This window comes from Hyperoodon ampullatus (genome assembly GCF_949752795.1).
Source record: "Hyperoodon ampullatus genome assembly, chromosome: 17".
Classification (NCBI taxonomy): Eukaryota; Metazoa; Chordata; class Mammalia; order Artiodactyla; family Ziphiidae; genus Hyperoodon; species Hyperoodon ampullatus.
Genome location: NC_136930.1, coordinates 51,226,105 through 51,240,444, shown reverse-complemented (window position 1 = coordinate 51,240,444; position 14,340 = coordinate 51,226,105). Strand labels below are relative to the sequence as shown.

General features: G+C 35.5%; 1 protein-coding gene across 1 annotated transcript in view; it reads left to right on the top strand.

Moving 5' to 3' along the window:
• Positions 1-14,340, top strand: part of NUDCD1 (NudC domain containing 1) — a gene marked incomplete at its 5' end in the record, with an annotated part of 84,233 nt that overhangs the window by 11,081 nt on the left and 58,812 nt on the right. The window contains one exon of the mRNA XM_079722702.1: positions 806-960. Coding sequence (XP_079578828.1) covers positions 806-960 — 155 coding nt within the window. The remainder of the gene's footprint in view (positions 1-805; positions 961-14,340) is intronic.

Genomic DNA, 14,340 nt, shown 5'->3' with positions numbered 1-14,340 from the left:
TATAACGAGAAGAACAGTTGTAACTATGAGGTGATGGATGTGTTAAGTAAACTTATTTTGATAATCATTTCACAATAAATACATATATCAAATCATTATGTTGTGTACCTTAAACTTACACAATGTCATACGCCAATTACATCTCAATAAAGCTGGAGAAAAGTAAAATAAAGTTATGGAAGCTTCCAATGCCCTAGTGGAAAAAACACTGTTCTTTAAATAGGAAACCTTGTTTCTGTTCCAGATATGATCACTGTTTTGTTCTCTACTCTTGGGAAAGATGTTGTATAGCATTAGAGAAGTCACCATTTGCACTTACATTTATTACCATAATTATTTTATGGGATAATAAAAACATTCTCTTTATTTCTTAATGTGTGGTAAAAAATGAATGAGGTGATAGAGGTAGAGCATTTTCAAAAGCACACACTTTATAAAGTGTACTTAATATTTGCCCAGAAAACAGGAAATCTTTCAATTTTTGATTTCTCTGTTCTATTTATTTATAATTACAAGGAAGAGGTACCTAAAGGATAAGAGCGTGGTATGAAGAGCTCTGTCTCCTCTGGCCACTCTATTCTGAGTTCTGTAAGGGCAGGCGCCTTGTCTGTTTTACTTACGGTTTATCCTCTGCACACAGTGCCTAGTAGGGGCCCAGAAATTGTTTTTGAAATGAAAATGTAGTGAATTGTCCTGAGGCCTTGGTAATTAGTATTCTGTGATTTTTTTGCCTTGTTGGCGTTCTGCAGAAAAGAACAATCTGAGGCAGAACTCTTGATGTTTGTTTATTTTTCTTATATTTCAGCTGTGGCAGAAGTAAAACTTCGAGATGATCAGTATACACTGGAACACATGCATGCTTTTGGAATGTATAATTACCTACACTGTGATTCATGGTATCAAGACAGTGTCTATTACGTTGATAACCTTGGAAGAATTATGAATTTAACAGTGATGCTGGTAAGAAAAAAATTTGTAATACTAGGGATTTTCCAATAAATTTGTTACTTAATTTTCCCTTTTCATCTAATATCTAGAGAATTGAGGTACACATACCTTTAATATATGGAATCCTATCATCAGTTTATGTAAGGCTTCGTTTTGTTTAATTCAATTTTAATTTTTCCCCTTATTCCTGTTACTTAAATTTACTTATTCCCCTCCACTCTTACCAACAGGCAACTACTCTGATGTGTTTTATATCTCAATATTGATGTAACTGCTTTTTCTATGTGAGTAGTTAATCCTATGACAGTGGATTTATCTGTTTTTTCCTTTTAGTTAATTTTTGCTTTATGTATTTTTAAGTATGTTAATTGGGTGCAGACATTTTATCAGTAGGATTGTTTTGTCTGCTATGCAATGTCCTTTTAGCATTATAAAATATCCCTCTTTATCTCTGGGCTCTGGGAATAATTTGTCTTGAAGTCTTATGATATTATTATAGCTGTCCTGGCTTTTTTTTGTTGTTTAATTAGTATTTGTCTTTTTCTTTCGTTTTTCTTTGAGTTTGTCAGTGTTGTTATTTTTAAAGTGTGTCTCTTGTAAAGAGCATATAGTTGAGTCTTGTTTTTTATCCAGAATGACAATCTTTGTCCTTTAATTGGCTTAGTACATTTATATTTAATGTCATTACTGATATGGTTGGGTTTATGTTACTGTTTGCTAATTCTTTCCATTTTGTCCCATCTGCTTTTTGTTCCTTTGTGTCTCTCTTCCTACCTGTTTTTTTTAATTTATCACAGTTTTTCTTTTTAAAAATTTTTTTCTTAAAATTCCACTTAATTTTCTCTTTTGGCATTTTATTTAAACCTGTTTGTATTGTTATTATTTTTAATGGTTAATGTAGAGATTGTAGTACTCATCCTTAATTTATCCTACTTTGCCTCTAATTAATGTTATTCCACTTTTAAAAAATGTAAAAATCTTATGATATTATAATTCCTTTTACTTTTCGATCCTCTGAGCTATTGTCATACATTTTATACTTCTTCATATGTTGTAAGCTCCACAATACATTGTTAATGTATTTGCTTTAAGTAATCAGTGGTCTGTCAGTAGCTTCCTGACTACTCTCTGCTCCTTTCAGCTTTCCTTTGTGTTGCATCTACAGAATAATCTATCCACTTTGCTTGTTTAATCTTATCACTTCTCATTTAAATTCCTTAAATATTTCCTTTATGACAAAATCCACACTTATTAATATGTAATTTTAGAATAGATAATGCATTCATGTGATTTGCAAACCAGTTCATCTGTACCATTTTTCTAGGTTCCACATACATGCGTTAATATACGATATTTGTTTTTCTCTTTCTGACTTGCTTCACTCTCTGTGACAGTCTCTAGATCCATCCACGTCTCAACAAATGACCCAATTTTGTTCCTTTTTATGGCTGAGTAATATTCCACAGTATATATATACCACATCTTCTTTATCCATTCGTCTGTCGATGGGCACTTAGGTTGCTTCCATGACCTGGCTATTGTAAATAGTGCTGCAATGAACATTGGGGTGCATGTGTCTTTTTGAATTATGGTTTTCTCGGGGTATATGCCTAGTAGTGGGATTGCTGGATCATATGGTAATTCTATTTTTAGTTTTTTAAGGAACCTCCATACTGTTCTCCATAGTGGCTGTATCAATTTACATTCCCACCAACAGTACAAGAGGGTTCCCTTTTCTCCACACCCTCTCCAGCATTTGTTGTTTGTACATTTTCTGATGATGCCCCTTCTAACTGGTGTGAGGTGATACCCCATTGTAGTTTTCATTTGCATTTCTCTCATAATTAGTGATGTTGAACAGCTTTTCATGTGCTTCTTGGCCATCTATATATCTTCTTTGGAGAAATGTCTGTTTAGGTCTCCTGCCAATTTTTGGATTGGGTTGTTTGTTTCTTTAATATTGAGCTGCATGAGCTGTTCATATATTTTGGAGATTAATCCTTTGTCTGTTGATTCATTTGCAAATATTTTCTCCTATTCTGAGGGTTGTATTTTCGTCTTGTTTATGGTTTCCTTTGCTGTGCAAAAAGCTTTGAAGTTTCATTAGGTCCCATTTATTTATTTTTGTTTTTATTTCCATTACTCTAGGAGGTGGATCAAAAAAGGTCTTGCTGTGATTTATGTCAAAGAGTGTTCTTCCTATGTTTTCCTCTAAGAGTTTTAGAGTGTCTGGTCTTACATTTAGGCCTCTGATCAATTTTGAGTTTATTTTTGTGTATGGTGTTAGGGAGTGTCCTAATTTCATTCTTTTACATGTAACTGTCCAGTTTTCCCAGCACCACTTATTGAAGAGACTGTATTTTCTCCCTTGTATATCCTTGCCTCCTTTGTCATAGATTAGTTGACCATAGGTGTGTGGGTTTATCTCTGGGCTTTCTATCTTGTTCCGTTGATCTATGTTTCTGTTTTTGTGCCAGTACCATATTGTCTTGATTACTGTAGCTTTGTAGTATAGTATGAAGTCAGGGAGTCTGATTCCTCCACCTCTGTTTTTTTCCTTCAAGACTGCTTTGGCTATTCGGGGTCTTTTGTGTCTCCACACAAATTTTAAGATTTTTTATTCTAGTTCTATAAAAAAATGACATTGGTAAATTGATAGGGATTGCATTGAATCTGTAGATTGCTTTGGGTAGGATAGTCATTTGCACAATATTGATTCTTCCAATCCAAGAACATGGTATATCTCTCCATCTGTTGGTATCATCTCTAATTTCTTTCATCAGTGTCTTATAGTTTTCTGCATACAGGTCTTCTGTCTCCCTAGGTAAGTTTATTCCTAGGTATTTTAATCTTTTTGTTGCAATGGTAAATGGGAGTGTTTCCTTAATTTCTCTTTCAAATTTTTCATCATTAGTGTATAGGAATGCCAGAGATTTCTGTGCATTAATTTTGTATCCTGCAACTTTACCAAATTCATTGATTAGCTCTAGTAGTTTTCTGGTGGCATCTTTAGGATTCTGTATATATAGTATCATGTCATCTGCAAACAGTGACAGTTTTACTTCTTCTTTTCCAATTTTATTCCTTTTATTTATTTTTCTTCTCTGATTGCCATGGCTAGGACTTCCACAACTATGTTGAATAATAGTGGTGACAGTGGACATCCTTGTCTTGTTCTTGATCTTAGAGGAAATGCTTTCAGTTTTTCACCATTGAGAATGATGTTTGCTCTGGGTTTGTCATATATGGCCTTTATTATGTTGAGGTACGTTCCCTCTATGCCCACTTTCTGGAGAGTTTTTATCATAAATGCGTGTTGAATTTTGTCAAAAGCTTTTTCTGCATCCATTGAGATGATCATATGGTTTTTCTTCTTCAATTTGTTGATATGGTGTATTGCATTGATTGATTTGCATAGATTGGAGGATCCTTGCATCCCTGGGATAAATCCCACTTTGTCATGGTGTATGATCCTTTGAATGTGTTGTTGCATTCTGTTTGCTAGTCTTTTTTTTTTTTTTTTTTTTTTTTTTTTTTTTTGCGGTACACGGGCCTCTCACTGTTGTGGCCTCTCCCGTTGCGGAGCACAGGCTCCGGATGCGCAGGCTCCGGACGCGCAGGCTCATCGGCCATGGCTCACGGGCCCAGCCGCTCCGCGGCATGTGGGATCTTCCCGGACCGGGGCACGAACCCGCGTCCCCTGCATCGGCAGGCGGACTCTCAACCACTGCGCCACCAGGGAAGCCCTGTTTGCTAGTCTTTTGTTGAGGATTTTTGCATCTATATTCATCAGTGATATTGGTCTGTAAGTTTCTTTTTTTTGTAGTATCTTTGTCTGGTTTTGGTATCAGGGTGATGGTGGCCTCATAGAATGTGTTTGGTAATGTTCCTTCCTCTGCAATTTTTTGGAAGAGTTTGAGAAGGATGGGGGTTAGCTCTTCTCTAAATGTTTGATAGAATTCACCTGTGAAGCCATTGTTTGTTGAAAGATTTTTAATCACAGTTCCAATTTCATTACTTGTGATTGGTCTGTTCATATTTTCTATGTCTTCCTGGTTCAGTTTTGGAAGGTTATACCTTTCTAAGAATTTGTCCATTTCTTCCACGTTGTCCATTTTATTGGCATAGAGTTGCTTGTAGTGGTCTCTTAGGATGCTTTGTATTTCGGCGGTGTCTGTTGTAACTTCTCCTTTTTCATTTCTAATCTTATTGATTTGAGTCCTCTCCCTCTTTTTCTTGATAAGTCTGGCTAATGGTTTATCAATTTTGTTTATCTTCTCAAAGAACCAGCTTTTAGTTTTATTGATCTTTGCTATTGTTTTCTTTGTTTCTGTTTCATTTATTTCTGCTCCGATCTTTATGATTTCTTTCCTTCTGCTAACTTTGGGTTTTGTTTGTTCGTCTTTCTCTAGTTCCTTTAGGTGTAAGTTTAGATTGTTTATCTGGGATTTTTCTTGTTTCTTGAGGTAGGCTTGTATAGCTATAAACTTCCCTCTTAGAACTCCTTTTGCTGCATCCCATAGGTTTTGGATGGTCGTGTTTTCATTGTCATTTGTCTTGGTATTTTTTGATTTCCTCTTTGATTGCTTCAGTGATCTGTTGGTTATTTAGTAATGTCTTTGTGTTTTTTACCTTTTTTTTCCATGTAATTCATTTCTGATCTCATAGCATTGTGGTCAGAAAAGATGCTTGGTATGACTTCAATTTTCTTAAATTTACTGAGGCTTGATTTGTGACCCAAGATTTGATCTATCCTGGAGAATGTTCCGTGCGCACTTGAGAAGAAAGTGTAATCTGCTGTTTTTGGATGGAATGTCCTATAAATATCAATTAAATCTATGTGGTCTATTGTGTCATTTAAAGGTTCTGTTTCCTTATTTATTTTCATTTTGGATGATCTGTCCATTGGTGTAAGTGAGGTGTTAAAGTCCCGCACTATTATTGAGTTATTGTCGATTTCCTCTTTTATAGCTGTTAGCAGTTGCCTTATGTATTGAGGTGCTCCTATGTTGTGTGTATATATATTTATAATTGTTACAGCTTCTTCTTGGATTGATCCCTTGATCATTATGTAGTGTCCTTCCTTGTCTCTTGTAACATTCTTTATTTCAAAGTCTATTTTATCTGATATGAGTATTGCTACTCCAGCTTTCTTTTGATTCCATTTGCATGGAATATCTTTTTCCATCCCCTCACTTTCAGTCTGTATGTGTCCCTAGGTCTGAAGTGGGTCTCTTGTATCCAGCATTTTTTTTTTTTTTTTTTTTTTTTTTGCGGTAGACAGGCCTCTCACTGTTGTGGCCCACTCCCGATGCCGAGCACAGGCTCCGGACGCACAGGCTTAGCGGCCATGGCTCACGGGCCCAGCCTCTCCGCGGCACATGGGATCCTCCCGGACTGGGGCATGAACCCGCATCCCCTGCATCAGCAGGCAGACTCTCAACCACTGCGCCACCAGGGAAGCCCCCTAGACAGCATATTTATGGGTCTTGTGTTTTTTTGTTTTTTTTTTTTTTGAGGCACGCAGGCCTCTCACTGCTGTGGCCCCTCCTGTTGCGGAGCACAGGCTCTGGACACGGAGGCTCAGCTGCCGTGGCTCACGGGCCCAGCTGCTCCGCGGCGTGTGGGATCCTCCCAGATCGGGACATGAACCCATGTCCCCTGCATTGGCAGGCGGACTCTCAACCACTGTGCCACCAGGGAAGTCCCTGGGTCTTGTTTTTGTATCCATTCAGCAAGCCTGTGTCTTTTGATTGGAGCATTTAATCCATTCACGTTTAAGGTAATTATCGATATGTATGTTCCTATTACCATTTTCTTCACTGTTTTGGGTTTGTTTTTGTAGGTCCTTTTCTTCTCTTGTGTTTCCCACTTAGAGAAGTTCCTTTATCATTTGTTGTAGAGCTGGTTTGGTGGTGCTGAATTCTCTTCGCTTTTGCTTGTCTGTAAAGCTTTTTTTTTTTTTTTTTTTTGCGGTACGCGGGCCTCTCACTGTTGTGGCCTCTCCCGTTGCGGAGCACAGGCTCCGGATGCGCAGGCTCAGCGGCCATGGCTCACGGGCCCAGCCGCTCCGCGGCATATGGGATCCTCCCAGACCGGGACACGAACCCGTATCCCCTGCATCGGCAGGCGGACTCTCAACCACTGCGCCACCAGGGAGGCCCTGTAAAGCTTTTGATTTCTCCATCAAATCTGAATGAGATCCTTGCCTCATAGAGTAATCTTGGTTGTAGGTTCTTCCCTTTCATCACTTTAAGTATATCATGCCACTCCCTTCTGGCTTGTAGAGTTTCTGCTGAGAAATCAGCTGTTAACATTATGGGAGTTCCCTTGTAGGTTGTCATTTTTCCCTTGCTGCTTTCAGTTATTTTTCTTTGTCTTTAATTTTTGTCAGTTTGACTACTGTGTGTCTTGGTGTGTTTCTCTTTGGGTTTATCCTGTATGGGACTCTCTGTGCTTCCTGGACTTGGGTGGCTATTTCCTTTCCCATGTTAGGGAAGTTTTCGACTATAATCTCTTCAAATATTTTCTCAGGTCCTTTCTCTCTCTCTCTTCTCCTCTGGGACCCCTATAATGTGAACGTTGTTGCATTTAATGTTGTCCCAGAGGTCTCCTAGGCTGTCTTCATTTCTTTTCATTCTTTTTTCTTGATTCTGTTCCACAGCAGTGAATTCCACCATTCTGTCTTCCAGGTCACTTATCCATTCTTCTGTCTCAGTTATTCTGCTATTGATTCCTTCTAGTGTGGTTTTCATTTCAGTTATTGTATTGTTCATCTCTATTTGTTTGTTCTTTAATTCTTCTAGGTCTTTGTTAAACATTTCTTGCATGTTCTCGATCTTTGCCTCCATTCCTTTTCCGAGGTCCTGGATCATCTTCACTATCATTATTCTGAATTCTGTTTCTGGAAGGTTGCCTATCTCCACTTAATTTAGTTGTTTTTCTGGGGTTTTATCTTGTTACTTCATCTGGTACATAGCCCTCTGCCTTTTCATCTTGTCTATCTTTCTGTGAATGTGGTTTTTGTTCCACAGGCTGCAGGATTATAGTTCTTCTTGCTTCTGCTGTCTGCCCTCTGGTGGGTGAGGCTATCTCAAAATAATTTTATTTGATAGCTTACTTGACATGAATCAGAGCAAAGACTAATATGTCTTTGATTCCTTTTCCTGTCCTATTGTCTAGCTTCTGTGGACACCTTAGAATAATTTGTTATAGTTCCTTATTTGGTTTAGTCTCTCTGCCTGTCTATTGACTCATTAAAGACACTAAATATACATACACTCTGTATACACTATATACTGGATAGTGTATGCACACAGCCAGATGCCCTATAGACATACATGTGTGCTATATTGCCCATACATGGTCATACACATCCATACTCTGCATATGCATAGTTAGCATTTTATTGTGTGTTTTAAATTTAAGGGCTTTTACTTTTTTTCTAAGATTCCATTATGTTTTGTTTAGAAAGACAAATCTAAAATCTGATATTCTTTAAGAATATTGACTTATGGAGCCTAACTCAGTCACGTAGTCTAATTTAATACTATTCATTCGACATTCAAAATGTTTATTGAATACTTGCTATATGTTATGCATTATTGTAGGCACTGGGAATGCTGCAGTATACAAAGTAAAGTCTCTTCCAGTTTATTAATTTACAGTAGAATATGAACAGCTTTCTTCCCTCTCTTCCCCAATTTGAACTTGACATTGAAATAACAACCTCTTTTGTATGTTTGTACATGTTCAAAGCAGTGTACATCTTCCTAATTATAGTGTACATTTAAATTTGTTTAGTTTCCTGGTAAAATTGTAAAGTTTTTTTTTTTTTCCCCTCTTAGAAAGCAATAAGGAAACTATAATTTAGAATGCATGACTTCTGGGAAAGTTTCTACAAGGTGCATTCTTTCCTAGTTCTCAGTTGTCATTCTCATCCCTAAATTCTTTTAGCACTTCATATGTATTCTCTTTTTAGCAATTGGATTACAACGTCCTTGAATTATTTAGTCGAAAAGACATAATACACACTCTAAAAATAGTTTATTAGATCCTCTATCAAAAAGACCTACCATATACCTATATATACCTTTTTTGTTTTTTTTCCCCAACTGTTAAGTGACAACTGTATGTTTGAGAATCCCCTGACCTGAATGTTAGTTTTTGTAAGTTATATCTCCTGGGCTGGCAGGTGTCCTCAGAGAGGAGTCCTCTGGTTTCTTGTCTGAGAAGTATTAAGGCCTGATAGTGGCTTTTTGGGATCCAAAGGAAAGAAAAGAGTTTGTAGTCTCATCTTTTAATATGTGGGGATTTGCTGATTCCTCTGTTTTCTTTCAGTGGCGTCCTTTACCCCTGTACTTAGCTAGGTCTGATGGCCAGAGTCAGTCTAGTTAAAACTTTCATTAGAGAAATCTCCAGTTTTTTGCTAGAGTGGGTAGTTTTTTTTGTTGGGGAGAATTGGCTTTTTTTTTTTCTTTTTTTTTTTTTTTACCCAAGAACATGGTATGTCCTTTCATTTATTTAGATCTTCTTTTATGTCCTTAAGAGTTTTATAGTTTTCCCTTGATCTTATGCTTATTAAGTTTATTCTTGAATATTTTATGGTTTCTGCCTCATTAATAGAATATAGTTTTATCTGTTTTCTTTCCTAGATGCTTATTGATAAAGACTATTTGTTGTATAAGCAGTCACCTTATTTGACAATTCAGTAATTTTTACCTACTCCCATTTAGGTTTTCAAAGTACATAGACAGTTCCATCCTTAGCAAAAGGAAATGGTTTTATCTCTCCTTTTCCAGTATTTATGAAAGTAGAAATAACATTCCTGTGTCATTTCATTTTTGTCTTATTGAGGTTAGTAGATAGAACCTCTGAGACAATGTTGAATAATAATGTGGACTGCAAGTATCTCTGTTTAGCTTTTGATTTTAATTGTAATGGCTTTTAAAATTACTTAAGAGAATACACATTGTCAGTTTTAGATAAATAGCTTTTATTGTTCTAAAGTTGCTTCTTTGAGTTTCTGTTTCTGTTTAATGTTTTTATTATGCCTGCTGAATTTTATTGCATGCCTTTTCAGAACCCACCTATTGTTAATGGTTGTGTGCCTTTTATTAATTTATCAGTGTAGTGAATTAAATTGATATATTGTAGTTTTAAAATTCCTTAATTTCATAATTCCTTAAGTTCCTGGAATAAATTATTTTTGGTTAGAGTGTGTTATTCTTTTGATACATTATTGGTTTCTATTTGCTGACATTTGTAATATTTGTATTTGTTTTCACAAGTTATATTGGTTTTTGGTTTTGATTTTGTTGATATCTGTCAGATTTTGATTAAAGTTTTTTGCTGGCTTCCTTGAATTGGAGAGCTTTCTGGAACTGGAATAGTTTCAGATGGGAATAATCTGTTATTATTTTTCTGATCAGCAACAAAGGAAATTGACTTGCTCTTTGAACTGTATTGGGGGCAGGTGGAGAGTATTGGCTGCTAGATACTCACTGACATTTTTTAAAGCAGAAAACAGTTCTAATATACATTTTATTGTCTGATTTTTTTTTTTTTTGAGTCAAAGGCACACATTCACAAATCCCAGAGAGGTTCTTTTCTTGTGGCTGATTTACAAAAATGACCATCCATGTTAATCTGGGCTAAACACTATTGTGGTCAAGATGAAGGCTATAGGGCCCAAGAAAGGAAATCCGCAAGTTGCTTGACTGTTAGATTTTGTCAGGAGCCAGCAGGTGGCAGCAGTTCAACACACAGGTTTATAGAGGCATTATACTTCTAAGTCAGTCTAACTTGTGGTTTACAATTGTTAATTTTAGAGAAATGTCAATTGGGAGGAAGTACATTTAGGAAGTAGAAAATTCCTTAGGAAAGAAAAAAAATTGTGTTTTAAAATTTGGTTCTTTATTATTTTGTCATTTTATTATTATATTAGGGCTTATTTTAAAGTAATATGTTCTGTCTTAATATTTACAGGATTAATTCTGTCCTAATTATTTTTCCGTTTATCTGAAAAACGCATGTCTTTGCTACTAAAGAAGAGCGTCATCTTGTGGTGCCTCTTTAAATTTCATGTAAAAATGGAGAGGAGAGTTGCTGGATTCCATTTGAAGCATGGATTTGTGAGGTTGCTTGTTAGTCCAGCTCAGTTGTATGCCAGTATGTTCTTATCTACACCTGAATCTAGCTTATTTTCTACAGCTGAATTTATTAACAGGGAGCCAGTAATTTACCTGGTTAAAGAAAAACGAGTGGAGTAAGTTCTTGGAACTGTGTGTGCTTAATGCATTATTGAAAGCTTTGTGGTACATAAAGACATGACTCAGTCAAATTGCAATTAATTTAAAACACCCTTCCTTAAAGCTTTAGCAAAAAAAAAAAAAAAAAAAGGGTGGGGGCAGAAGAAGGAAAAAGGAAGACTTCTTTTTTCTTCCATATAAAGTTAATAGTTATTAGTGATAAAAGCCTTTCTCCAGAAAAAGATCACTCCCTTTTAAAAGGGCAAATTTTTAAATGTCAGTGTCTAATAATACTAGTAAATGGCATCCGTATTTAATTTAGCTTGACCAGTTTTTTAAACTTGAGTAGTGTTTTCTGTAAATACACATGTATTAGAAAAATGCTTTGTTAGTTCAGAGCTTGTCTCCTTGTAGCTGTAACTAAGAGATCCCCAAATGGTTTTGAGATGTTTTCATAAATATGTACAGTTTATGAAAACAGTACTTATTTACTGTTTAGTGTCATTTATATACAATATGTGGACATTGAGATTTTTGTATTATGTTTTGTTGACTCAGGAATCTGATTAAAATACTGCATAATATATTAACCTGAAAGAAAAACTGAATATGGTAGTTTCGTTCATATTAGGGTTTTTTTTTGGCGGGGTGGGGAGTTATTCTATAAGTTGCATTGAGTTCTGGGGTATCATTTGTTTAGAAAAACTTGAGAATTGGTTTCTTCTCAAGAAAGTGTGGAATACAGGAAAGACCAACTTTTGGAGTGTGGTCAACCAAGATTTGAATACTGGCCCTGCCATTTTCTAGCACTGGAATTCCAGGCAAATTATTTAATCTTTTTGAACAGAGTTCTTTATCTTCTTAAAGTGGAATAATAATTTCAACTTCATAGGGTTTGGAAATAATTAAATGAGATGGCAAAAAGTCAAAGCACTTATTTAATACAATACTGTATATTGTAGTCATTCAATAAGTGCTCCATTTATCAATGAAATTTTAATTCTTTTGCAATTCACTTGTGAAATGTTAGAATGATTTTCAGCAGCTTTGAACGTAGTTACGTTAATTTTTTTTTTTGACTGGAGGAAGAAAATGATTGGGTGGGACCAGGACATTATAGATGCTAATTACATAAAGCTTTATTATTAGAACACTGTAAAACTGTTATTGAAGGTTATTCAGAAATAATGTAATACTCTAATTTACACAAGAAAATATTTTATTAGTACAGTCCATTTAAAATTACAGTGTACTCTTTGAGAATTAGGTTTCAAAAATCAGGAACATTTAGGTTCTTTCACATAAACTATCATATAACTTTGAGATACTGTATGTTTTCTTTTGCATTTTAATTTAATTAATTTTGGCGTCACATTTATAAACTTGAATATCTTAATCATTCTACTAGATATCGCACTCATTTATCTGATAATTAGGTGCCTAGCAATCTCAGTTATGTGGAACCTTGTATTTAAAAGAAGATGGCTTAAAACCACCTTTATAATTGAACATGAAATGAAGAATAGTGGCTTCCTAATAATGCTTCCCTAGATTAGACATAGTGAAGAGCATGTAGTGGAGGAGACCACTAGAAACTTTTACTTTGAAACAACTATTCTGAGGAAGAAGTTCCATTTTATTTTATCTTATTCACATCCTTTAATTATGTATATCACACGTAAATTATTCAATATGGAAAAAACAGTCAAGCAATGTATTTGAAGCAGTAATGGAAAGTTCTTCTTTACCCCCAATCTCCCTTACCACCAGTTGCACTTTGATCTCATTTTCCTAATAGTAAACGCTATTAACAGAATAGCACGTGTCTGTCTACAGCTTACCCTGTGCTGTCATATCACAATGTTTGTTTCAACATACATGGATTTATACATATTCTGCATCTTTTTTCCCAGTTATTATCTTGGTGGTCTTTTTGATGTATCGTAAATCTACTTCAGTATATTTAACAGTTATTTGGTATTCCAAAGGATGATTATTCCACAGTTAACCATTCCTCTTCCAATGCTCTCCAGACAAAGATGCCAGGTACACATCTATAGTTGAACACATTGGATTTATTACTTTTTGCAGCAGAGGAGAATGCACACCATGCGACACCATAGGATATTTCAGAAGATGTTAGAAAGGACTTATTGTAGGATTGAGCTTATATTAGATGATTTTGGGGGAGGATTTAAGAGACTGGGGCTTTGCTCTGGATTGGATACTGTTAGGAAACTGGATAATTCCATGATGGATATCTTAATAAGTCTTATCCAGAGGGAGGGAAAAAGACTGGGCCAAGGCTCAAGCTGTGGTTAGTAATATTGGCATGGATTAGGGTCCTGTTTGTAGCTTTGACAACGTTTATGTTTTATCTGTGTTCAGATACCATTACAGGGTGATGCTGTTTTTGTATTGTTCTATTATGGTAACAGAGGTCACACAGTGGCCTTGTCTGATGATGATGTTCTGTGAAATTGTTTATGTTCATCAGGAGATCATAGCTGTTAGTGTCACCAGCTCATAGCAAAACCAAGGCCTAGCTGATACTGCCAGGCTAGCACTGGGATGTCAAGGGCTGCTATTTTCTTACTTACTGCTGATAAACAGCTAGGTTGTATCTTAGTTTTTATTGACACAGTTTTTCATTTTCATCATTAAAATAAACATTCTCGTTATATGGATCTTAGTGTACATGTGCAAGTATTCTTATAATATAAATTCCTAGAAGTGGAATTATATTAAATGGTATATAATGCATCGTAAAATTTGATTTATAATCATTGCTGAAAGCCTATACTTATTTCTGTTCCCACAAACAGGGCACCTTAGCCAAGAATAGACATTAACAGACTGAGATTTTTTTTTTCTGGCTAATAGAGATATCTTATTATTTTAATCATATATTTTTTTTACTAGTGAGTTTGAGCATTTCGCTCATTTTTTTTAAACCATAGTTTTCCTGTTCGTATTCTTTTCCCATTAAAATATTTTTAATAACCTTGTCTCTCTTGTTGAGTTTTAAGGTTACTTCTTATGTTATAGATATTAGTACTTCTTTATATTTGTGGCAAGTATTTCTCTCCCTACCTCCTACATGTCTTTTATTTACATAGGAAGGCTTTCTCCACCTTGAGAT